Source organism: Pseudochaenichthys georgianus, chromosome 20, assembly GCF_902827115.2.
Source record: "Pseudochaenichthys georgianus chromosome 20, fPseGeo1.2, whole genome shotgun sequence".
Classification (NCBI taxonomy): domain Eukaryota; kingdom Metazoa; phylum Chordata; class Actinopteri; order Perciformes; family Channichthyidae; genus Pseudochaenichthys; species Pseudochaenichthys georgianus.
The window spans coordinates 13,986,465-14,012,664 of record NC_047522.1 but is presented as its reverse complement, the minus strand read 5'-3'; the positions used below and the strand labels follow the sequence as shown (position 1 = coordinate 14,012,664).

Below are 26,200 nucleotides of genomic sequence, written 5' to 3'. Positions count from 1 at the left end.
ATATAATACATTAAAACAAGAAAAGAGAATGTACATTTCTTACATTGTTACAACACTCAGCAGCCTTTTGAAAAGATACATTCTTAAAAACAAATGACATTTGTTCAAGTTGAAGAGCATGGCATTTGTATTTACATGATCTCTTTTTGGTATACAGTTGTATTTGGTTTTTAAATGGATATGGACAACGTTACATTATTGGACCAACCAGAGAGGACATTAAAACAGCAACATGAGCGAAAGCAACAATGTCTAGTTTACAAATTACGTCAATAAAACCTTCATTTACAGTGTCATGGGTAAAGCTTTACATGAACCTTCATCCTGTCTATGTTATGTGCAGGTGACCCTCGTCAATGCCGTCCATGCTTTTCATTTCCACAACTAAACAGAATCAAATACTCATTTATCATGAGTATTAATTGCCACATATTGTGTTTCATGCGCCAGATTTTGACAGATTATTTGCCAAAAATGGAGTCATGTGTTCAGTACTGTTTGATGAGCTTTCGTCTCTGGGAGGTCTTCCTCAGTAGGTGTCTGAAGTCGTACGGGTTGTCCTCTGTCCGACTCTCTGTGGAGGACATTCTGGGAAAAGAGCGCCTGCCAACACAACACAGGAGAGTAAACACAAAGATAGAGCGCAGAGTACAAAGCAAAGGAAAAACAGAACAAGAGAAAAGGGATGAGTAAGGAGATGAAAAGACTCAAGATCAGGAGACAGAATTCATATTGTTTATCGTCTCCGGCAACCATTTATCATGCGTGTGTGAGCCGTCACAGGCAGCGCTCAGGAACGAGTGGAAAACAGATGAAATTGCTACATGGATTTGTCACTTTGTCAACTGGAATCAGAATGCAAGTGTGGGAGCATTTTCTGTGGGAAAAGACATGATCCTGATAGGAACCAAAACAATTTGCAGAATGCCTCAGGATCTCTCTGTATCCATCATGTCGCAGCTCATTTGTGTAAACCATTTTCTATGAACTAAACTGGATTATCATGGGGATATCAATACATCTAAATGCATTCAAATGCTTGCTTTTAACACTGTTAATACAAAATACATAAATATTAGTGTCTTCTAAATAAGTTAATAAACAAAACTGCAGCATAGTTTGCCTACAAATGCATCAAGTATATTGCATCATGGCGTCAGAGTATACAGACATTAAATCAGCAATAATTGGAGATACCTGAAGGAGGGCACTTTGCTAAAAAGGGCCAGTCATAACATTAAAAAAAAAAAATGGTAATGGTAACTATGATACTGAAAATACGTGTGTCTGCTTAAACAGGCAGTTCAATCTGCTTCTTTAAAAAGATTTTAGATCGAACACATTGATATTGGAGGCCAGGTTTGTCACTGCTGTTTCGCTTTAGAAAAATAGAGCTCTGAATTGTTTTCTTTCTGTTCTGGATCATTGCATTTATAGCTGTTTCCAGACAGGGAGGTCAAATATATGACCCGTCAGATATGAAGCCATTTCTCTTACGGATCCCAACGTTTATTTTTCAGATCCAGCACAGGGACGTACCTGTTGTCCCCGACAGGTTTGGCAGGCTCTGGTTCGGTGACGGCCCTCGCTCGGGTCGGTCTGCTGCCAGCTGCTGTCTGTTTTGCAGACGGCCTCCTCTCCATGGACCTCCTCCTCTCTATGGACCTCCTCCTCTCCATGGACGTCCTCCTCTCCGGCCTGCTGCAGGGGGACGTGTCCTTGGAGGAGATGCTGGGTTCAGAGCTGCTGGTGGACAGCTCCCTGTAGTACTGGTCCTCTACATCCAGCAGCTTCCCTGGACTGAAGCACACACAGAGGGGATGGATGTTAGAGAGGAGAGACTCAGAGGTCAATCAGACATTCAGGCAACATTATTTTTCGATTTTTAACAAACAAGTCTTCTCTTCTGATTTGCTTTCTTTTCAATATTGTTGTTTCAACTTTTAAAAATAAAGAAATTCAAGATTCATGATCAAAGAAAGCCTTTTTACACACGCACAACACATTCATGAAAGTGCCTAAAACTGGATCTATTTTCTCTCAGAACCCCAAAGTATACTTTGTGTCTAGTGTGTATGTTGTCTTCATACAATTTGTTCCCCCCCTGAGTAGTTAAATGCCATCTTTCTTCTTTTTACTGCAAATATGTCAATAGCACACATTGTATTTCTTGTTACTTTTCCATCTGACCACGCATTCATCATTTTCTTCAACATAAAAGGATTGCAGCTTTGGTTTGAATTGGATCTATATACAAAGTAACATTAGTCTTCTTGTTTTTATTGATTTCTTGTTATCTCCAACATAAAAATATGCTTTTTGCGACCCAAATGTTCTCTAATACTTTGTTTACACTCATTTGTTTTTTGCGAAGGGGAAAAAAAAACTCTTTAAGTAAATTATTTGCCAGCTGAGTTTTACAAAAATGTGTTTTGGTGTTCATTTTTGAAAATAATAAGAAAGGCAACAAAAAAAAAAAGGAAATAAACTGACAAAAATAAACAATACAGTATGTGTTGTTGCTCCAGTCGATGTCCTGATGTTTTGAGACACTTAAATTGACTTGCATTTAACTGACCATGACAGATAAAGTGGAGAAAAAGGATAATAATTATCAAGCTGACAGTATTTGCAAGCATATTGAATTTGTCCATCAGTACCACAGAGGCTCCTCAGCTTCAGGGATGCTGTCATGACGCAGAACCTACACGCTGACCTCTATATGGACACAAGTGAGAAAAACAGTTTCCATGTGGAGATCAATAAGTCTCACACTATTGCAATACGTGACAATGGCTATTGGGAATCAGTGTCTCCGTGACTGTAGTGCTGCAATATCAGAAGTTTCAACATTTATCAGTCCATACTGAAAAACAAAACACTATCGAAGAAAAGATTGTAGGGCGAGGTGCGCCAAAATTTGCATTGTGATGAGAAGACAATCTTTTCACAGCGCTGTTGTTTGTGATATTGAGTGAAATAAACACATTTTGTATTGACTGCCATAAAATGAGTTTCAGGCTTCCATGCCCACCTCCAGGATGAACCAGTTGGAGGATAACTTAAAATAAAAAGGTGCACTGGCGTCGGCACATATTTTGGCTAAGATTTGATAAAAGACTAAATTCACAACTGAGGAATTTATTGTGTCATTGACTTACTTGGTATCATCACTGAGCAGACAAACTAATTAAAAGGTGGCATATTTTCCCTTTAATGACCACATTCCTGCAAAAGCAATGACATTCACATCATCCTCAGCTATACTTTAAGGCAGGGGTCTCCAACCTCTCTTCATCTGAGAGCTACTTTGAAAAAATGAAAGTGGCCAAGAGCTACTTGCATCACATCGCTTCCATTTATTCCCATAGCCCTCATCAGTTGAATTAAGCTACTTTTGTACACGTGTGAAATTGCAATACCTAAAGCTTATCACGAATCTTAACTTCACATCAAGGTCCAAGAAAACGAACATGTCTCAGACATTATTATGGCCCACATAGTGAGTACATCACTGAGGATTCCCATAAATGTCCTGAATCACCACCTTGCAAGCATCTTATGGCACATGTGTAAGATAAGTGCATTCACTTTACAGTCAGTGAGACGACTGGCACTGCATGGAGGTGTATGCTGGAGTGTACCCACTTAGGGTCACTCTAATAGTCATTTAAATGTTCATCACTCAGTCTTGTTCTGTATTTAGATTTCATTCATGTCAGAAAAAGCTGCTTCACAAAGGCATGTAGAGCCAAATAAAGCAGACGTGTTCAGTGCTGCTTGGTGATGTTCTTATAGTTTTCTGGGTCTACAAGGCTCCAGAAATGTTGTGAGTTTTGCTGAGACTTAAGCTGAACATGATTTTGGAGATTTATAACCTCCATCTCCACAGGATTGACACTGAACCGTTCGGCCATCTTTTTCTTCTTCTTCTTCGTCTTGACATTAAATTATAAACCATAATAAATCAATTGTATATGCCTCCCTATATCTGTGTGTGAAATTGGTCCATCCTCAAAAACAAAAAACTAATACTTCAGGTCACTATCAGCCTGTCACTCATTATCTTCAGGGAGGGGGCGGGGTTTGGAGGAACGGAGAGGAGACGGTGATCGCGGAAGTTTTCCTCCTGCCTTCACAAACTTCTCACACAAGTATTTATCAACTGAAAATAGCAAGAGGACATTCATACTCTGCAATCCAAGACTTGATTAAATCCAACAAAAACCTGACATGACGATAACGGGTGTTTTTGAAAAAAACAAATCCCTCCCTGTGTCTCTGAGCCGCAGCGACACAGGCCTGATTCAGAGCGGTTCATTCTGCTGTTGGTTCTGGACTGGTGTTGGTGGAGAAAGCAGACTGCTCCGTGTGTGGTGTCGCTGTGCCGCTGTCACGTCTGTTCCTTGATCTCTGCGTCACCGACCAATTTGATATTCGTGTGACAGAACAAATTCTAAAATAAAAAAACGTTATTGTCCAGCCGCGGCCGAAAAATCAAGAAGCAACCTTACTACGCTATAATCGATAATCGAGACGTGTTGGAGAGCCCTGCTTTAAGGCTAATTAACACATATTATCACGCTAACCCCCTAAACGCACCAGGAGTGTCTGCGCCGCGCTGTGCTGTGGCTGCGCCACGCTGCGACCTCCTCCTGCGACCTCACACACCAGGCGCGTTTCAAAACGTTGCGGAAGCGGAGCGTCGTGTGTGCAGCCTCGCAGTTGTTGTTGATTTTGGAATATTTCCTGGACATTTGTACTTCTACAAGTAAGTAGGCTACGTAGTTAAATGGTTTATGTTTGTGTCTGTTTAAATCGTGTTTATTGTTGTTATTTCCTATGTTGTTGTGTTGTAGACTACAGACACAGTTAATAATAATTGTAATATTCCAGTTATAAACGACATGAATCAAAGACATGTTGCTGTATTTTAGTGGTAAAAAAATATGCATTCATCATCATAATTATTGTATATATATAATTTACAGTGCCTGTAAACCAGAGGAGAACGCTGGCATGTATTCTCCTACTTGAAAGACGGTGGTGGGGGGGAGGAGAAGGAGCCGGTTTTGGGTGTAGCCCCTCAACCAGCAAAGCAGACAAGGTGATTTTCATCACTGCCTGCCTGCGCCGCGCTGCGTCAAAAATAGGATTCATCCTATATTTTAGAAATTCCTTGCGGCGAGGAGCTTCTGGGACGCTTCGAGCCGCTGCGCGGCGCGTCTGGTGGAATAGCACCCATTGACTAGAGTGGCCGCGATCTTTGCGAACGCCGCGGCGCGGCCGCGGCGCGGCCGTAACACAGCGCGGCCGCTCCTGGTGCGTTTAGGGGGTAATTCTAAACTAAAACATCTCAAACTTACCTGACAACTATGACACTTATAGCACTGCTATTGTTAACATTTATAGCATGCTAGCATTTAGCTAAAAGTAATGTTGTTTCTAGATAAGCCTCAGAGAGCCACTGAAACACCACTTTAATTTATTTAAATCATCACCTTTGTCTCCTTTCCTCTCCTGGTACCACCCGCGCCTTCCCATCACCCCCTGCTGTCAGCTTTAGCCACAGATGCTATCTTTCCTGCTGACCTTCTCTTCCCTAATGATGCATGTAAACTGCTCCTGTCCATCGCTGGCTTTATTTATCTGCAAACAAATTATTACCCTTGATGTTTAGCACTGTGTCGCACGGTGTGTGTGTGTGTGTGTGCGCACATCAAGGTGTGTGTGTGTCCTTTCAGACTGCTGTGATTAAGTACGCGACGCCTCTTCTTGTTCAGGAAAGCCATATCAGTCTATCTGCACCCCTTCACTCTGGGAGGTACACTCACACACATCCACACAGGCTTTCTAGTACTTTTTAATAGCAATTGTACATATAAGGTACCTTACATACGGCTGAACCAAGCATTTCTGATGCCTAACAATACATGTCAGTGTATTTAGCACGTGTAACGAAGGTGAAAGGTGATAGTAATTAATTTCACAGAGGATGTGTGTTATTCAGCAGATCATTAAGTCTGGAGCCAGAGACGCCGTCCTTATGGTGCTGAGCTCAGTCATTACTCCTGACTCGGTGTACCAAGGAGGCAGGCAGCAAGCCAACCTCTTAAAGACTGAAGTTGTTAAATAGAGGGTTGAAATAAGAACTTGCTACTCACTCGTCTTTCCTGGGCTTGCGTTTATCATCCTGGACAGACCGCTGTGTAGAGACAAACAGAAGACAGATAACTACATGTCAATCAAGAACTCCTTATCGCTGTGTTTAGGTAAAACAAAAGAAAGTGCTTTTGGAGTAATCATTCCCAAACGTATGGCTTGTAACCCCTGAACAGGCCCATTACAGGTTGCATTCAGGTTGATTAGATGAAGTTAAAAACTATTTTGGATTAATGATTCAAAAGTAGTGGATTGCAGACAATTCTTTTTACAGACATTCCAGGGTTTCACTGATCCCTAGACTTTTCCTTCATCCTGTGGTTGAGGCATTCATGTCTTCCTCTGGAGTCAATCTAACAAGGTAATGCTTACTTTTGGTAACTGGCTTTCCTCTAGTTTGCGCCACCATTAGTTAATTTAAAAAAAAGTCTTTACAATACTTCCAAGACTTTATGCTCAAAACTTCTAAAATGAATGGCATTTCCATCAGTTGCAGCTGTACTGTGTCTGTGCTTTTAAGAAGGCTATGATGCTTAAGCAAGCTGCTCACATGGTAAACATTGTACATCAGCATTTTGATTGTCTTATGATCCATTTGCTTTTTCATGTGCCTCTTTGATAGGTTGTTACCCCAATGTTGGGAACCACTGATTTACATCTTATTCGCTTTGGATCAAATGTGTTAAGAAGTAATCAAGTTATCGTCTGTCTACTTGTGTTATTAAAGTATTGTTGTATAAATGTATAATACTTTGTTAGGGATTCATTTTGTCTTTACTCCTAGACATTTAACCTTATTCTGTGTGTTGACATTTACGATCAACCCTGCTTCTAATCTCCCGTAGGGAATGTGCTAATGCTGTGACCTGCTGGGCACAGGGGGGGTTTTACGACTGAGAACGCTGGCTTTCTAAGCTCCACAGATGTGAGAGACATCTCCTGTGTCTGCAGATGTTTACGCCCATCCCCAATATGTGGATATGACTCTCTGTAAACTAGTTAAAGGGTCTACCAAGATGCGAGGCTGAGCAGATTTGACATGGCAACCCACCCGTGCAGTCAGAACCTTTGACTGTGTGACTTGTGATGTGAATTTCTCCGGCCGATACTTGTATTAAATCTCAGTGTTTGACATCAGAACTCCTGCTCGTCCCGTGTCTCCTTCATGAGTCGGTGACTCCCACTGCATTGCTACACAGAAGTTTCCTCCACATACTTCTTATTAATTGATTAGATTATTGATTAGATGCATTACTCAGTATAAAACTGAATAACAAACAAACAAACAAACTGACGGCACTGTAAACAAACCTTAAATGCTGCAAAACTGTGCAGCATCGAATGTACTAAAGAAACTCTGGGACGACTTTGCGATTAGGAGTAGGAGTATTACAAAAAGAAAATAATTGTAGATCAATAGTGCATTGGGGCAGCTGCCAGCAGAGCCTTGTTGTAGCAGATATCTGAAATCGTTCTGCATCTCTTTCTGACTCACATGAATTAGGTTGTAGTAGGTGGAGTCTTCCGGGGTGTTGAGGGTCTTTGGCTGCTGGGTCCTGCGGGGGGTCCTCGACTGTCTCTTCTCGGCTGAAAATGAACATAGTCTGTTAACGACATCAGACCGTGCCAATATGTTGAGTGTCGGTAAAGTAGCTGGGTGAGGATTCAGAAGAGTACAAATACATGGACACTGAAGGGAAACTGAACCTTGACATCACTTTTACACATCATAACGATTCTGTTTATAGCAGACTTTAATGAAGTGTTTTTACTTACTTTTTGGTGTACCTTCAACCTGCTCATTTACTTCATTGCCTTTTAATAAGATTTGAAATGTCTTTGGCATGCATTTGCATTGCGTTATGGTACGCAAGGGCCTGGTAATGAGTTCTGATTTCTACACACAACGAAATTAACATCTGCTTTTATGTTTACACTTATCCAAATGTGTAATGAAGATACAAGTACAATAATTGTTATTTTTCAGTGTAATATACATTTGGAAAGGATTTTGCTTTTGTTTCTTATAATTTATTTTATTTTGGGCATTTCATGTCACAAAGGTCAGTGACTGGACCTAAACACGATGTTAAGATACATACATACCACCTTAAAACTGTAGACTTCCAGGGTATTCAAAGAGATCTTTCTTCAAAATGTGGATTACGTTTTACAAAATTACAAGTTTTAGTGTATTTAGTTCAATGAGGTTCTAATATCTGCAGAAATCTTTGACCCCTACAACATGATGTAAAGTTGCCTTTTTATTTCACTATGAATGGATTATAAAGGAGGATGTGAAAACTACATAAAAATAAACGGTCATGTTAGTGTTAGGGGTTTGTCAGTAATTTGAACATATCATCTTTGGTCATCGTGTTCCCTTTTGCAGCACATTATGATCAAACAGCCAGTGGGATCATTACATACACGGCTGGCTGGAAAGAGACTATTGAGTGTGATCTTACACCACAGTGACCTATGACTTTGTTGTTCCTATTGAACTTAAACTGCAGTGTGTATGGAGATACACACTGCAGTTTAACCCTAAGGCTTTTGTCCAGTTTGAATTTTCCAACAGAGATTACGTGTCAACCTTTGACAACAACAAACAGCATTCAATAACTTTGTGACCCGTGTTGAATTGAACACAAAGAGAGAGATGTGTTTGTGTCCCGCTGGGCCACTTCTCATGCACATCACCTCCATACAGTGAATGTGTTGCAATCCATCATACATGTCATGGCTGACACTGTTACCATGTTCCTCTTTGGGCATGTGATTGTTTTTGCCATTATCAACATATTACAATGACCTTTGCTTGTCGCTTATTATTAATCACTGTTCGTGCAAGAGGAAAACACGCGGCCATCCGTCATGTTCAGAATCTCTCAGGTAGGAGGTGTAAAGGTTTGGAATATTATTGAACAACTGCATCTAAAAAGGTCATTCTGTATTGCTCAAACAACCAAAGCCAATTTCCCACACCCTCTTTTTAATTCCTGCAATAATTGTTTGAAAAACGCTTGCCCACATAACGTGATTAACATTTGACGACCTTTCCCCATTGAGAACAATGTGACTGACCTTCTTCTGCTTTCATTGTAAGTGACACAAATGATTCTGATGAGGTTTATTGGTGCAATGAAATGTACAGCTTAGGACTGTCGATGGAGAAATGACAAAGAGGGGCTGAGAAGCATCATTGATGAGGAAATCGCACTAGCCCTCGGAAATAACAAAGATAATTTATTCTGCTTTACCTCAGGCGGTGTGCTGTGCAAGAAAAGCATGTAAATGGCAAACATGCCCGGATTGAAGTAACATCTGTACTCTACTGGAAACTCTCTGTGAAGTAATGTGTGTACAATGTTTTAGACAAAGCTCTATTTTGGCAATCCCAATTAAATCAGGCAGAAGTACATCCAAACGCACAACTGCAACTGCATTTAGCTTGTTATGCAAATGTTCAGACTCATATTTGTATTTTTCCTTACTTTGATGTTCAAAAAGGTCTTTATTTGTCTCATACTGCCTGTGCTGCAGCTCCCCTGTTCACCCTCTGTCTGAAACCAGATGCCCTGATTGGTTAGCTTCCCGTCTCTGTTTGTGATTGGTCAACTGCTAAGAGATGTCCTGCCCCTTAGCCTATCACGTATAATGTGTTGACGTTTTGGCCAATAGAAGTGTGAATGTTACATTCACATGTTACTTTGGGATTTTAACCCCAAAAATCTTAATAGGGCCCTTTTAACTAAGCCTGTCTACCCGCGGTATTGTACAATTGTAATGTAATAAAACATTATAAAAAGATTAAGATTACATTACATTACATTTAGCTGACACTTTTATCCAAAGCGACTTCAATAAGTACATTCGACCAGGAAGACACAACCTTGAAGAAAACAGAATCATATAAGTACATCAGGTTTCATAGAGCCAAGCATTTCAAGTGCTACTCAACTGGCTATAGATAAGCCAGTCCTTTATTAGTATATAAGTGCTCTGTTAGCAGTTCTTTGTTAGTAATTATATCGCTTGAGGTGGAGTCGAAAGAGATGAGTTTTCAGTCTGCGCTGGAAGGTGTGTAAGCTTTCTGCTGTCCTGATGTCAATGGGGAGCTAATTCCACCATTTTGGAGCCAGGATAGCAAACCCACATGTTTTTGCTGATGGGAACTTGGGTCCCCCTCGCAGCGAGTGCACGCGCTGGGGTGTACAGTTTAGCCATGTCCTGGATGTAGGAAGGGCCAGATCCATTCGCAGCATGGTACGCAAGTACCAGTGTCTTGAAGTGAATTCTAGCAGTTACCGGAAGCCAGTGAAGGGAGCGGAGGAGCGGAGTGGTGTGGGAAAATTTAGGAAGGTTGAAGACCAGACGAGCCGCTGCATTCTGGATGAGCTGCAGAGGTCGGATGGCACATGCAGGTAGACCAGCCAGGAGGGAGTTGCAGTAGTCTAGGCGTGAGGTGACGAAAGCCAGGACCAGAAGCAGCGTCGCTTTCTGGGTCAGCTGGGGACGTATCTTCCTGATGTTGTAAAGCGTGTATCTGCAGCAACGGGTTGGAGCAGCGATGTTTGCAGTGAAGGACAGGTTGTTATCTAGGATCACACCCAGATTCCTTGCAGTCTGGGTCGGGGAAACAACAGAGGTGCCTATGTTGATAGTCAGGTCAAGAGTGGGACAATCTTTTCCCGGAAGGAAAAGCAGTTCAGTCTTGTCAAAGTTGAGCTTGAGGTGATGAGCGGACATCCACTGAGAGATGTCAGCTAAACAAGCAGAGATGCGTGCGACGACCTGGGTCTCTGAGCGGGGAAAGGACAGAATTAATTGGGTGTCGTCAGCGTAGCAGTGGTATGAAAAACCATGCGGGCTAATGACAGATCCGAGCGAGTTTGTGTACAAGGAGAAGAGGAGGGGACCAAGAACAGAGCCCTGAGGGACCCCTGTAGTTAATTGACAAGGGTCGGACTCGGACCCTCTCCAAGTTACCCTGTAGGTACGGTCTTTGAGGTATGAGGTGAGGAGGGAAAGTGCAGAGCCTGAAACTCCAAGTTCTTGGAGAGTGCAAAGGAGGATCTGATGGTTCACTGTGTCGAATGCAGCAGACAGGTCCAAAAGGATGATGACAGAGGAGAGGGATGCTGCTTTGGCAGTGTGCAGTTCCTCAGTAACAGCAATGAGAGCAGTTTCTGTGGAGTGACCTGCCTTGAAACCAGACTGGTGCAGATCCAGAAGGTTGTTCTGATGGAGATAACAGGAGAGTTGTTTAAAGACAGCGCGTTCTGTGACAGGCCTGTAGTTTATAACATCAGACGGGTTGAGAGTGGGTTTCTTTAGGAGAGGGTTTACTCTTTCCTCCTTTGGTTTGGAAAGTGACCAGAAGTTAGAGAAGTGTTGATGAAATGGGTGAGAAACGGTAGAATATCAGGAGCGATAGTCTGAAGGAGGTTTGAAGGGATAGGGTCCAGAGGACAGGTGGTAGGGCGGGCAGAGGTAATGAGGGTAAGAACCTCACTTGGCGAGAGAGGGGAAAAGGAGGTTAGTGTGCGGGTGGAAGGAGGGTCTGGTGACCCATCGGTGAGTAAAGGTGAGTCAGAAAAAGAAGAGCGAATATCATCAATCTTTTTTTCAAAGTCGTTAACAAAGTCGCTTGACAGAAGTGAGGAGGGGGGAGGGGCTTTGGGAGGGTCCAAGAGGGTGGAGAAGATGGAAAATAGTTTTTTAGGATTGGAATAGGAAGATTGGATCTTATCTTGAAAGAAAGTGCTTTTTGCCTGAGAGATCGAAGCAGAGAAAGAGGAGAGGAGAGCCTGATAGGTTAGGAGGTCGTCACGGTGTTTGGATTTCCACCGTTTCCGCTCTGCTGCCCTAAGGACAGTTCTATTAGCACGCAGTGCATCATTTAGCCAGGGAGCAGGATGAGACTGACGAGCCTGCCGAGATTTGAGAGGACAGAGAGAGTCCAGAGAGGATGAGAGAGTAGAGAGGAGAGTTTCTGCAGCAGAGTTTGGAGGCAGGAGTTGGAACGAGTCAGAGGAAGGGAGGGCTGAGAGCAACGATGAGGCAAAGGTAGAGGGGGAGAGGGAACGGAGGTTACGGCGGACAGGTGCAGGATGAGAGGAGATTAGTTTGTTATGTTTGGAAAGGGGTAGAGAGAATGAAATGAAGAAGTGATCGGATGTGTGGAGCGGGTTTACAGAGAGGTTAGAAGTAGCGCAGTTCCTTGAGAATATGAGATCAAGGACATTGCCAGCTTTATGAGTTGGTGGGGACGGAGACAGTGAGAAAGCAAAGGCGGTTAACAGAGATGTTAGTTCGTCTATCTTCCCCGTCTGGAGGTTGAAGTCTCCGAGAAGTACAGCGGGAGGGCCAGATTCAGGGATGTGTGAGAGGAGATTATCTAATTCCTCCAAGAAGTCCCCCAAGGCGCCTGGTGGACGGTAGAGAACAACAATGGTTAATTGTATAGGATGGGTTACTGTGACGGCATGGAATTCAAAGGTGGAAGGAGTGAAGTTAGGTAGCTTGAAGAGGGAAAAGCTCCAGTGGGAGAGAGCAGGAGACCAGTGCCACCTCCTCTGCCAGTGGGTCTGGGTGTATGGGAGAAGGAATATGCTGTGGAGAGAGCTGCTGGGGTGGATGTGTTGGATGGAGTAATCCAGGTCTCAGTGAGAGCAAGGAAATCCAGGGTCTGCAGGGAGGCGTAGCCAGAGATGAAGTCGGCCTTAGGAACAGCTGACTGGCAGTTCCACAGGCCACCTGAAACTAGATGTTGGATGTCAGTGGAGCATGTGGGATAGATGAGAGCAGGCCGGTTATATCGATTACGAGATACACAGGGCCAGTGATAATTGCGAGAAGACGCATGAACAGGAATGGAGAAAATACACATGATTATAGCATGAGGGGCTAGAAAGCTAAAGAAAAGAAAACAAGACACCAGCGATACTTGGCTCAATCAGAGTAGGATTTGCCTCCTCTTTGCCACCCTCGTGACTCCCACAGGACTCCAATGTCTTTGTCAGTCTTACTCCCGCAGGACGCCCCTCTAATTAGTTTACTCTCTACTGCTGATGGGCGACAGCTGAGAGGCCCTGCCTATTTTAATGCAGGCTTGAATGCCTACTGAGACCTGTGTAACAGGTTCACGTGAGCAGATCTGAGATTTAAAATCTCTCAAAAGCGCCGTTTTAGCTACAAGATGTGTAACTAACATTATTTGGCTCCTCTCTACTCACAATGATGACTTCAGAAGGTTGGGAACTTGGTAACAGGTATAGTTAGGTTTACCTAAACCCATTGGCTAAGGTTAGGGAAAGACTGTGGTTACTCAAAATTGTCTTTGACAGGAAGTGAACTCCACATGAAGTTGGGATTGCAACTTTTACTATGAGTTTTCATTACAAAGAATTACTGAGAATCAGACAGATGCAATTCAGCACACATACCACTTGAGCAACTGAAAATCGAATTAACTGGAGAATAATCATGATGCCAGCTAAGAAAAGGCAATCATCAGTATTACATAATTATGACATTATTTTCTCATAATCTGAAACCATGATGCTGGCGACATTACAGCTGCCAGTTCCGTTTTGCTAGGACGGTGAACTTTTAATTTGCCGTCTCCCCTCGCTCACCACCCCGAAAGCAATTACACCTATCGCCTGTGCAAATCAACTTTTATTTTTGATGACACATTTGGTTGAGAAGCGCGTCCTGTGTTGGCACTTGACTTTCACAGGTTTCCTGATCTAATCAAGCCACACGAGAGAAAAGGGAGTGGCGGACGTCAATAACATCAAAGTCTGTTACAAGACGTTATTAAAATCTCTGCTCCCTTTTTTCTCTTGTTGCATAAAGAAAACAAGTACAGTGTGGGACATTATAAAACCCGGAAAAAGCAGTAATTCATCCTGCCTCAAATCCTGGATATTTAAAAACAGGGCTTTAGACGATCCTTTCTTTTCTTTTCAGTGTAGACACCGTTGCCCTCTGGGTTATCTGGGTGGATGTGTATCAACGTCATTTAGCCTTTGACGGATAACCCTTGGAAAAACACTGAAGAATGAATAGACAAAAAATAATAGATACATGTCCACCCGAGACAGGCCCCTTGTCTTCTTCAATTATCTGACGATTCAGCGCTTTAACACAACCAAAAATGAACATTAACCTCGGGTCAATCCGCGCCATCATTTTTGAATTATATTTATTGCTTTATGACTATTTATTTTTCCTGAGCTAATCTCTGAATTATCTTACCTGATTGTTGATTCTGAGGAGGATAGCCATTCATCGCTTTTCCTCTCACAAACATGCCATTGTTCTCTGGGTTTGATTGATGGGCCTGGATGATCTCATTTAACTTAAGCTGCAGCGACATGAAGTCCTGAGAAGTCTTTGCGATCTGTTAAAAAGGGAATATGTAAGTGGATAACAGGATGATTGGTGGGTACAGCATAATAGTAATGTTTAATAATTATACCTCTTTGGAGAAGCTCTCTAGTTGTGCAGCTTCTGTCTGTGCTGTCTGCTTGTTGGCCCTCAGGTTCTTCCGGTCTTTGTACCCTCTGAAGTTGCTCTGGATCTTCACCGCGGCCTGCTCTTCCTCCTGCCTCTCTCTCTCAGCATCTGTCTCGTCTTTCCTTTCAATCGTCACGTCCCCAACATCCAGGGCTTCTTCCTCTGCCCCCTCTTTAGCTTCCTCCTCAGCATCATGCGCTGACTCTTCCGTTGTTTTATTCTCTCTCTCTACTTTCAGCTTCTTTCGGTCCCGATGTCCTCTGAAGTTACTCTGGAGGACTGTAGCAGCTTTTTCCTCATCCAGTCCCCCCGAGTTCTCCGGGGAAGCATCCTGCTGGGATTCTGGCACTGATTCTTCTGGCGTTACCTGTTGTTCTTCCTTCGGAGGCTCTTCTACTTCCTTCTTCTTCCTCTTCGGGATCTTGCCTTCCTCCTCGAGTCGTTTGCGCTCCTTGTGGCCGCGGAAGTTGCTCTGGAGCACCACTGCTGCTTTGGCCTCATCTTGGTCACCTGACGTGACGTCTGCAGCACCTTGAGCTTCGTTGGATTCTTCTTTGTCTGCTGGAGTTTGCACCTCTTCCTCTCCTGTGCTCACCGTGGGCTGTTCTTCTTCACCAGCAGGACTTGTTGCTTTCTGTTTCCTAGCTGGGATCTTGCCTTCGTCCTGCAACCTCTTCCTCTCTTTGTGACCTCTGAAGTTACTCTGGAGGACAGTGGCAGCCTTGGTCTCTTCTTCCACATTGACAGCTTCTTCTCCCGCAGCGTTTTCTTCTTCCTCCTCCTGCCCTTCTTTTCCAGCATCTGCTGACAGGGCCACTTCAATCATTGCTATATCTGCAATTTCGGAATTGTCATCATCTTCCGGCACCTGTGTGTGATCACTGTCATCATTCTCCTCTGCTTCATACGTGCTCTCTTCCTCGTCGTCATTCTCCTCAGCTGTCTTTCCCTCTTGCTCTTCTTTGCTGGCAGACTCTTGCCCAACTTCTTCTTCCGCCACTGCGTCAAGTGGCGACTCTAATTCAGCCCCGGCCATCGTCTTTTTTCTCTCCTTAAACTTTTTCCTCTCTTTGTAGCCCCTGAAGTTGCTCTGGAGAACCACCGCAGCTTTAGTTTCATCTTCCTCGTTGACGGCAGCAGTGGAGTCTTCTCCGCTGGGGGTCTTAGCTGCTTCTTCTTCCTCTTTTTCTTGAAGGGCTTTCTCTGCTTTCTCTTCCCTTAAAACAAAATGGGTACGTTTGTATCACAAAACAATAAACATATTTTCTTTCCAAGCTATGTTATGTTAATATAATATATCTCATACTGTTTTCTTTTGAAGCTTTTCCTTTCCTTGTGCCCTCGGTAGCGAGCCTGAATCTTGGTTGCCGCTTTGTTCTTCTCATCTACCAACTCCTTGTGTTTCTTTTTTGCAAGATAGCCCCTGCACACTGAAGAAGGCGAAAAGGGGAACGTAAGCCAATGCAGCACACACTGAGCTTGGATTGCATCGGATAGATTAGATCCTGTTCTTACCAGCCTGAAACTGGACGATGAAGGCCTCAAACTTGGCTTTGCTTTTGTCATCGGCCGTCTTCTTCCGAACCTTATGACCTCTGTAAGCTGGAGAGTGGGAAACAAACATTAAAACATGAGCTGCCATGGAAAGGTATAACAACTGCTGCATGTTCTACTAGTGGACAGAGTGTGTACTAACCTGACTGCAGCACCAGAGCACTCTGTTCTCGCTCCTTTAATGTCCGCCGGTATTGCTTGGCTCCCAGCCAGCCTCGGACGTAAGCCTGGAGCAGGATGATCCGCTGAGTGGCCTGCTGCACCATCAGGTTCAGATGCTCCACGTGGTAGTACTTGAGGAACACCTGAGAGTACAGACACATAGTAATTATCAGGGTTCATACACTTTTTCATGACTTCTCCATGACCTTTACCTAATTCTCCATGACCAAAAAAATTACTCTTTCTCAGCGGTACCACTGACAATGGTTTATTTTAACATGGAACAGGAAAATAAGGTCTGCATATGAAACACGTTGTGCCTATCTAAAACTAATCAAATAGGCTTACTAGCTTCTACACGCTAAAGCCACTAAAATCTCTCACCAGCAAAATACCTCGACAGTTAAATGCCATTTTACGTTTCATTACTATACGATACAGTATTTATTATCATTTTAGTATTACTATTTTGGTGATTAGATAAAATATAAATTATATTTGATGCAACTTTAGTTACATTTCCATGACTTTTCCAAAACTTTGGGAAAAATATTTTTTTCCATAACTCTTCCAGGGCCTGGAATTAGCATTTTGAATTTCCATGACTTTTCCAGGTTTTTAATGACCGTAAGAACCCTGAATTGTGTTTTACTTTCAACTAAACAAGCAAGTTGGAGTCCCACTGCAGTCAGCATGTCGTTGTGTCCCTGGTATGGAGTATTGGTATTGAGTATGTAAGTCGCTTTGGATAAAAGCGACTTGTAACAAGTGACATGTAATGTAATAATACACAATGTGAGTCGAGATGGTGTGGAAGAAAGCACTTGAAAAGAGAAAGTAGTCAATACATTGGAGTTTAGTACAATGTAGTACAAGAAATGTGGCCTTTCTTGATTTGCGAAGGCTTTCATGGTTATTATTTAGGGTCATAATAATAACACAGAGTAATCACTACAACTCCACACAGGCTTTATTTTGATGTGAGTGTTGTTGGGAAAGCCCCTGTCACACTGTCCCGAAATGTACACCCGATGGACACACGAATATTGAATTGTGAATTTCGCACGAAGATGGCCCCGAACCACACACGAAGGCAACATTTACATTACATTTAAGACATACAACTGCAACGAAAGTAACACAAACAATGTTAAAGTACTATGATACAGTACTGATATTTCCGACTTTGTTCTTTACTTTCTCCGTCTTTATATGTAGAAGATATTAAGTTTTCTCCGTCATGTTGTTTCCATAGCAACAACAACTTCCTGTCAACTCGCCTTCAAAATAATATATTATATCCTTTTTAGTTTCACAGAACACAAATTGGGTTATTTACATAATATGTTTACATGATTTTGTTGTGCAATAAAACAACCAGATGGACACACGATAAAGGAAATGTTCAAATTCGGCTGTGATCGTAGCAACATCGGGCCATTCGTGAGGGCATCTTAAGCCATCGTCTGATCGCTGGTGGAGTTTCTCAGGCTCCGGCAGCAACTTCGTGAGCGGTGGCAAAAATCTTTGGCATGCCAAAAAATTGCCGAAGGACCTTGCGAAGGTTCATTTTCGTGTTGAATTCGTGTGTCAATTTTGCCCTTCGTGAGGGCATCTTGTTATCATCGGTGCCATCGGGCATTCGCCCCGATCAGAGTGAGGGCGAATGCACCGATGATAACACGAAGATGACACAATTTGACAAGATCCTCTCACGTCACGAGTGCCTTACGAAGTTGCCGCTCACGAAGTTGCTGCCGGAGCCTGAGAGACTCCACCGGCGGTCATACGATGGCTTAAGATGCCCTCACGAATGGTCCGATGTTGCTACGATCAGAGCCGAATTTGAACATTTACTTTATCGTGTGTCCATCGGGTGTCAATTTCGGGACAGTGTGACAGGGGCTGAAGCCAATGCACAGAGTGAGTGAACTAGGTTCTGCTTTGGCCTTTTAAGTAATCTTTGGTAAATGTTGGCCTCAATGTCTTGCTCAGTGACATTTAAATTGAGACTATCGGGGCTTGAATCCAGATCTGGAAGCATGCTCCCACTCACTTTTACCAGCCTGTATTACAACATATTACAACAAAACCATAGGTTGCAACAGGGAATTGTAACTGTGATTAGCCCATGGTGCTCCTCAATAGATGCAAATTAATCCGGTGCATCAATGACAAGCATATTAGCAAAAATCATTGTACAGCTGCTCATTTTGAGCGGACTCTAATTGTCTTTTCGGTTAAAATAAGGTCATTTGAAACTAACTTGACTGAAAGCTTGAATTTAAGCTTGTGTTGATGCTCCCTTCAAACAATACAGTTACAAACCTTAGTCTTCCCCATTGCCCAGTTTTCCAGCTTGGCCTTCTCCAGTATTGCAGCGCATGATTCCTGAGTCACAGCCGGCTCCTCATCAGCATGGAAAGCCAATATGTAGTACCTGTAACAGTCAGAGAGATCAGATGAGCACGAAAATAAATGCCTTTTGATGCAACATTAATTTATTACTCGACATCCTTCTGTTAAGTGCTGACCTCTTCATGAAGTTAGCAAACACGATGCGGTGAGAGTAGCCTTGCCGTCTGATCTTGGCTGTCTCCAGAACTCCAGTGTATCGCAGCTGAACCAGAACCTTCTCCCGGTCAAACTTATTGGCTTGGCGATCGTTGTTTGGCTTTATACAGCGCACAAAGTGAGGCTGCCCTGCCACCATCTTGGACAGCAGGTCCATCAGAGAGTACTAGAAAAAGTACACGAAGAATTCATCTTTTTAAGCAGCTTGGGTTTATGCAACAAAGTTGGTAACAAGAGAAACACTGAGAACGTTTTAGACATTTTAAACCAAATTTGAACAAAGTAATCAGAGAATAAAGACATAAATCTTACCCTGAAGTAGGAGGCCACTGTCTGTGTTCTCATGTTGGTGGTTTCTCTCGGGTGGTAAGGCGTGTCCACTGATTCTCCCTGCTAAAGAAAACGGACACAAAGCTCAAATATCACAATAATTTATGGCATGCTGCGTTTGTCTTTACAGACTTTTATAACCTCATGAGAGAAGGGGAGATTTTATTATTAAAGGAGACATGTCATGGCCATTTCCACTGATCATAATTCCATTGTTGAGGTCTACTAGAATATATTTATATTGTGCAATTTTCCAAACTCACATTGGTTTCTTATACAGCATCTCTGTACACTATGTGTATTCACTGAACTTCACACTTTAACGGCTCGTTGGAGCTCCAATAGCTCCAGCCCCCACCCTCCCTGTGAGCACAGTGTGCTCTGATTGGTCGGGACGTTGTGAATCGCGCTGAGCTCCGTGGAGGTGTTGTTTCCTTGTTTAGCGATACACAGCCTCCCGAAACACAGCCAAACTCATCCTGAGCACACACAAACTCACAGCCGAAGTAAAAACAATAAGTGTGGCTTGATATTGAGTAAGAAAAAGGTTTATAGGTTGATACACGCTGTGAGAATGGGTCTGCAGAGAGAATTTCTCCACGATCCCAACTGTCTGTTATCAGCCTGCAGCCAGGGAGGAGAAATCAGCAGAGCTGCTTGCACTGAGTGTGTGTGTGAGGAAGTCCGTGGATTGGTTAATTTGGACCAATCAGCCTGGTCATAGCTCTGGGCGTGGCTACTGGGTATCCCTACGTAGCGATACCCAGGAAGTAAACAATGGAAAATGAGAAATCTCCAACAAGGCGTTTTGGGGAGGTAATTTCTGTGTTAGAGTTTTACTCGCTACAGGGTGTACTTTGAGGGTGTTTGACTCTGCAGACCGTTTACATGCATAAAAACATTCATAACACACAAGGGGACGGGTAATAACCGGAAAAGTATGACATGTCTCCTTTAAGTTAAGCATTAAAGGACTGAATAAGGAAAATGGCCTAATATTAATGTAGGGCTTAAGTGTGAACATGTCACATATTTAAAAGGGGATCTATTATGCAAAATGCACTTGTTCATGTATTTTATACATAAACATGTGTCCCCTCTGTGTAAAGAGATTCTGAAAGTTTCAGGAAAAAAAATTGGCCCATTTTTTGTCCTGATCCATTTAGATAAAAACCTGTCTGAAAATGAGCTGATCAGATTTTGGCCACCAACCAAGGTAACAACCACCCCCCACATTATCACCTGAATCTCCTCCTAGAGCACCATTGTGTTCTTTTTAACCAAATATCTCTCAGAGATATATATCTCTCAGAGGGGTGTGGGGAGTGGCTCCTTATTTTCATCTAAAGTACTATGGCACTTTTCCACTGCAGCACGGCTTTTTTTTGCTTTTCCACTAGGGGTAGTTCCGGCTCAGGGCTATTTTTTCACCTTTTTTCTGGCCCTCCAAAATCGAGGTTCTTACCGGGCCAACAACCAGGCTGAATATGCTAAACTAGTGACTTGAACACTCGACTTCTGAATGGTCAGAGAGAATCGCTGGCTAGGGGGCTACAACTACAACAAAATTAACATATTTTACCGTGATTTAATTGTAATACACGTTTCAAAATGATGCCGAAGTAATAACATACTGATACCGGTTAGTAAAAAAACATGAATTATTGCTTTGACAAGTCTGTAGACAGACGGCAGGCGACACGACGCACCTTTTAAAATGTGTTTTCTGAATGGAGATTGGATCGATCAGGCTAACGTTGCATATGCTCCGTCCACACTCACAACAACGGCCTACAGACATAAAAAAACCAGCGACTGTATTCGCCATGACACAGACAGTCTGAGTGCTAACAGCTAACAGATGTTTTGGTTTTGTGGTTCGCATTGAAGATGACGTCACTGCAGTTTTACGCAGCGTCGCTCTGCCTGCCGAACAGCCGATCGCCCCGCCTACACTGCGTTACTATAGTTACTACCCCTGTTACTACACTGTAATGGAAACGCAGCATAAAGTGAGCCTGGCCTGCCAAGGCCTAACCATACCGTACTAAGCCGTGCTAGGCTCTGCAGTGGAAAAGCGCCAAAAGAATCCAAACTTTTGGAACAGGGCTGAAACAGAGGGGTTTATGGGATGCTACAATGCATGATCTGTTGGGTATTTCGAGCAAAACACTTCAGAGACATGTTTTGTATATATCTGAGAGCTATAATATATTGATGAAAAACAGTATAATAGGGGGTCTTTAACAATTAAACATTGGGTCAAATTTTCAATAGAATTGTTGATATCAAATTGTTTTTATCTTCCTTTAAAAATTCACCAATCACCGTTTTTTCAGGGTCGAGCTTTAATTTCCGAGAAGGCTGCAAAAAGAGATGCATAAGATGGATAAATAAAATAAAAACAAACGCCAAATCAAGTGTGCTTCTAATTAGTTACAAAAATACTACAGCATTTGCTCTTGGGAAGACGACACAGGATGCTACATCTATATAAAAAAAAAAATTAACCGGCACAGTATTTTGTAACATTTTAACAAGCACCACCTAATTATCAGTACTGTTACCCAGGGGGAAACTACTTTATAGTAAGCCATCAGCCTAATACTGTTTGCAGCATTTTGAGGTCTCATTGTGCCTCTTAAGATTGTCCCACTTTGATGAGCTTTTTGTCTAACAGATGCAGATGAATGGAAATAGATTCAAGAACTAATCAGACACACTTCATTTGAATGTAGCTACTATCAAGTGCTTTTGGGCGAACAAATTGCCTCAGGCCTTACAGTTGGCAAAAACTGCAGTCGTGTACAGCATCTGTGTGTGTGTGTGTGTGTGTGTGTGTGTGTGTGTGTGTGTGTGTGTGTGTGTGTGTGTGTGTGTGTGTGTGTGTGTGTGTGTGTGTGTGTGTGTGTGTGTGTGTGTGTGTGTGTGTGTGTGTGTGTGTGTGTGTGTGTGTGTGTGTGTGTGTGTGTGTGTGTGTGTGTGTGTGTGTGTGTGTCTTGATTTTCCCATTGGCTATAAACTGTGGCTGCTTATTGAATGATTTAAATGCGATATTTAAAGTTGCAATACTTGATTAAACGTGGATTCACTATGCCATTCATTTGACTTAAATACTCAGCATGAGTGCTTTGACACCCAAAGTGAAGCGTTAAACCCCAACAATATGGCTTGGAGCTACAAACAAACAATGTGGAAATGAATATAAAGGAAGGCTTTAACAGGTTTAATGGCATATGCTTCTATATTCTGAGGACTACATGAAAATGGGGAAGTGTCTACAGGTGGCACACACGCAACAGGATTTATGGGTGAGCAATTCAAAATACAAACCACTACAGTTGGGTATCTTTCTATAGTTTAGGAGATCTAAAGTTATTAAAGGTGTCTGGACACACACAAAAACAAACTACCTAAATATGTTGATTACCTCACTGAAAGAAAAGGAATTGTATAAAGAAAGCACTCCCATCTTTTGCAACAGAAATGCAGAGACAGAGAAAAGAAGACACAGAAGGTTAGAAAAGGAGAAGCTATAATCAAAGTAAAAATAAGTTAAACACATTCAAAAGACAAAAGGGGCTTGATTGTAATTCAAAAGTAGTTTTGAGTTCTGGCAGTAAGAAGAGAAAAATAGATTGAATAACTTGATAAGGTCTTCATGAGGAAGATAGTACAGTAATAATGCGGATATTGCTGTTAGTACCTTGGCGAAGGTGATGGTCCGTGACGGGGTCCGCGGGCTGCGCATTGTGTTTATGCCTTTACCCTTGGTGTGGGCAAGGTTGCCTGTGGAATAAACACATTGAGCATGAGAGTCAGTTGACAAAAACTGCTCTTAACCACCAGGCAAGGGATGGATATACATTGAAGGATCATTCACAGTAAGAGGACGGCATATTCTTATCTGTCCAGATCAATTAGTGAGGTGAAACATGTCCTGTGATACTGAACATCATAAAAAAGATTCAACTTATGGTGATTCAAAACTGAGATAAATGGAGCAGATAGCAAAGGGGTCAGTAGTATTTCCGTTTAAGTGCGTTACTGTTGATTAAGAGTGAAACGCTCCAAACAACAGCTTTAAGACTACACTAAAAGAGTGATTATGTGACTCGATTCGGACAGAGCTGGCAGCCTGCTCTGCCAAAAGAAACGCACTCTCACTGCCAAGAACAGTTTATGAAACAAAGTCTGGCGGATAAGAGAGGAAAGCCTTGCTACAATAGGTAACAATATCCTGTATGTATTAAGTGCTGCTTTTAAACTGTTTGCAAACAAACCGCCTCCTTTTTTCTTTCCCTATTTCCTTTCCTCTTTACCTGTTTTGGTGAGCGGATGGGTGACAAGTTTGCGAGTGAGCTCATTTTCTGACGACCTCAGCAGCAGGATGATGTCGGCTGGTAACATGTCTCTGTTCTTGGCCAAGAAGCCTGCAGCGTTGTAAATCACCTTAGAGAGGGAGAATAATGATGTAAAAACTCATATTAATCAGCGTTACATGAAATGAAGCTTCTGTGCACACATATTATTAAATCAAATATCAAGTACCTTTCCAGCGTAGTGGTGAATACCAAAGCCAAGGTCCACCCTCTTTGGTCTCCAGAAGCTTTTGGTCTTCAGGTTATCTTCAAATTTCTCTAAAATGTGAAATTAAATATAACATAGTTAACCTCACAACCAGTGGCGACTGGTCATTAGGGGCAGGTGGGGCTGTGCCCCACCTAGTGTCAGCAGAAAGTATTAAAATAATGATTACAACAAAATGCAAAAAATAAATAAAAATATATTTTAAGATCATGTTTAATCATCTGATTCGTCTGTACATTGCTGTTTTAGTCTGTGTTCTTCTAATTAGTGTCTACAGTGTGTGCCTATTGAGCTGTTTAGAGCCATGTGGGACAAAACCCGATCCTGCCCCTCCCTCTCCCTGTCCAAGTGAACGGTGACTGTAAAAACTACACTGCGCATGCTCAGAGTATTTAATGTGTGTGGCAAAAAATAATGACCATAGGGGCATAGAGCTGCCATCCCCACCATACGTCATCTCACATCATTCAGAGCTGATTGGCTGTAAGTACGTGTGCTGCGAAAAGTGTGGTGTGTGAAGAGCAGGTGAAGAGGAGGAGAGAGACGCGTCCTAAAACCAGGAAGTAAGCTGCGCATGGCTTCCCTCCACAAAAAAGCAATGAGATTTCTCCATAGGATTTTAGAAAATAGCTCAAAATAAGATCTGTGGGAAACGTACCTGTTTGATAAATGCACGTTTTGTTATGTGGATAATATCCACATGTCTACCCTACTTTTATAATTTTCGAATCATAAATCCATCATTTAGATTTATGATAGACTTTTGAAAGTACAAGAAGATAAGGAGGACTTTTACAAAAAGTATTAGAGATTTTTGTCCAGAAGGATAGGCAAATCAAAAATGGGATCTTACTAAGAGAGAACAATTCAATATTTAAATGATAAAATTACATTTTTTGGGTATCCTTCTGTTGAACTGTCTGTTTAAAATTAATTGAAGCATCAGACTAAAGAGGCTTTTGAAAATAATATTATATTTTGATTTAGGTCAAAATATAATATTTGTAAATCTGAAGAGTCATGAACCTCACTGCAGAAGCTTATAGACATCTAAGTGTTTTGTGCCCCACAACTTTTGTACAGGAATGCCACTGCCCACAACCACTACCAATATGATGTCAGCATGATTTCACAAGTGTACTATGCTTTACTATTATATTTACTTATCTAAAAGTGGTTTTATAACCTTCAGTATGAAATACAGCCTGTTGTCTTTGACAATGTGCTCAACTAAAAACTTCTGTTTCCTAAATTATATTTTCCCAAAATCCCCAAATGATGGCTGTTAAGCACTGAACATTACTAAGACATGAGAGATCAAATGACAAAAAGTGTTACTGCGAAGTCCACATGTTCTGTGCAAATAAAGGTTGTATACAGTGAATCCTTCCCAAAACAGATGGCCAAGAATCATGATCTGGAGACACTGACCTACGAGGGTCTGGTCAGTGGCCTGTGGGAAGCGACTCTCCTCATCCAGAAGGGAAAGCATCCCCATGGGCTTCTGCAGGAACAGGTCCAGGAGGGGCCTGTTGTCCTCATACTCGATCATCCGAGCGTCCACCTCCTCATTCAGGTACTCATCCTGGAAAGACATGGCATATCTGGTTAAAGTCCTTTCTTTCTGCAAGACAATCATAACATAAGTATGGTGCAATGTTGTGTTTCAGATACAAAAATGATGGAAATTACTGTTTTTAAAAGCACATATTTTAAAAGTGCCTTTTTATTGAGTCTTTTTGTTTGTTTGTGGGTTCAACTTAAAGTCACACAAGGTTGGGACATGAAATCATTTGTAAAATGAATTTCTACTGTATATTGTAAATAAATGTGTAATTGTGTCTTTTCAGAATGCTGAAGCCCTGCTAAAAGACGCGGATCCTGCCAGCGTCCAGCAGGACCACATGAAGAGCCTCAGGGGGTACATAAGACTCATTGGCACCATTTGTTAGTCACTGTTTACTGTTGTGGTATTTTGTAAATAAATATACTAAAAATCATCACGTCTCATAACTTCTTTCTGACTGTTGTGGCAGATTAATTAACCCCCTGTCATCAGGGGGGTCTATGGGACATTTATTACCTTACAGCCATGTTCACAATATAACATAGGTGTTTTTTGCCCCTGATGTTCAGGTAACCTTACCAAGCCATCGTAGAAAGGGCAAGAAGAGACACCCGGGTGTAAAGAGCATTGTTAGCTACGGACACCCGGGTGTAAAGAGCATTGTTAGCTACGGACACCCGGGTGTAAATAGCATTGTTAGCTACGGACACCCGGGTGTAAAGAGCATTGTTA

General features: G+C 42.3%; 1 protein-coding gene across 2 annotated transcripts in view; it reads right to left on the bottom strand.

Annotated features, from left to right (window-relative positions):
- The window catches only part of myo3a (myosin IIIA), a 68,361-nt gene continuing 42,161 nt past the window's right edge, over window positions 1–26,200 (bottom strand). For both annotated transcript variants that reach the window (XM_034108270.2, XM_034108271.2), the window contains 16 exons: window positions 25,333–25,486; window positions 23,863–23,951; window positions 23,634–23,763; window positions 23,018–23,100; window positions 19,294–19,374; window positions 18,942–19,147; window positions 18,736–18,847; window positions 16,388–16,550; window positions 16,207–16,293; window positions 15,998–16,121; window positions 14,654–15,908; window positions 14,431–14,575; window positions 7,658–7,749; window positions 6,165–6,205; window positions 1,540–1,800; window positions 1–603 (listed from right to left, as the gene is read on the bottom strand). In XM_034108270.2, coding sequence (XP_033964161.1) covers window positions 489–603; window positions 1,540–1,800; window positions 6,165–6,205; window positions 7,658–7,749; window positions 14,431–14,575; window positions 14,654–15,908; window positions 15,998–16,121; window positions 16,207–16,293; window positions 16,388–16,550; window positions 18,736–18,847; window positions 18,942–19,147; window positions 19,294–19,374; window positions 23,018–23,100; window positions 23,634–23,763; window positions 23,863–23,951; window positions 25,333–25,486 — 3,138 coding nt within the window. In that variant the 3' untranslated portion in view covers window positions 1–488. The remainder of the gene's footprint in view (window positions 604–1,539; window positions 1,801–6,164; window positions 6,206–7,657; window positions 7,750–14,430; window positions 14,576–14,653; window positions 15,909–15,997; window positions 16,122–16,206; window positions 16,294–16,387; window positions 16,551–18,735; window positions 18,848–18,941; window positions 19,148–19,293; window positions 19,375–23,017; window positions 23,101–23,633; window positions 23,764–23,862; window positions 23,952–25,332; window positions 25,487–26,200) is intronic.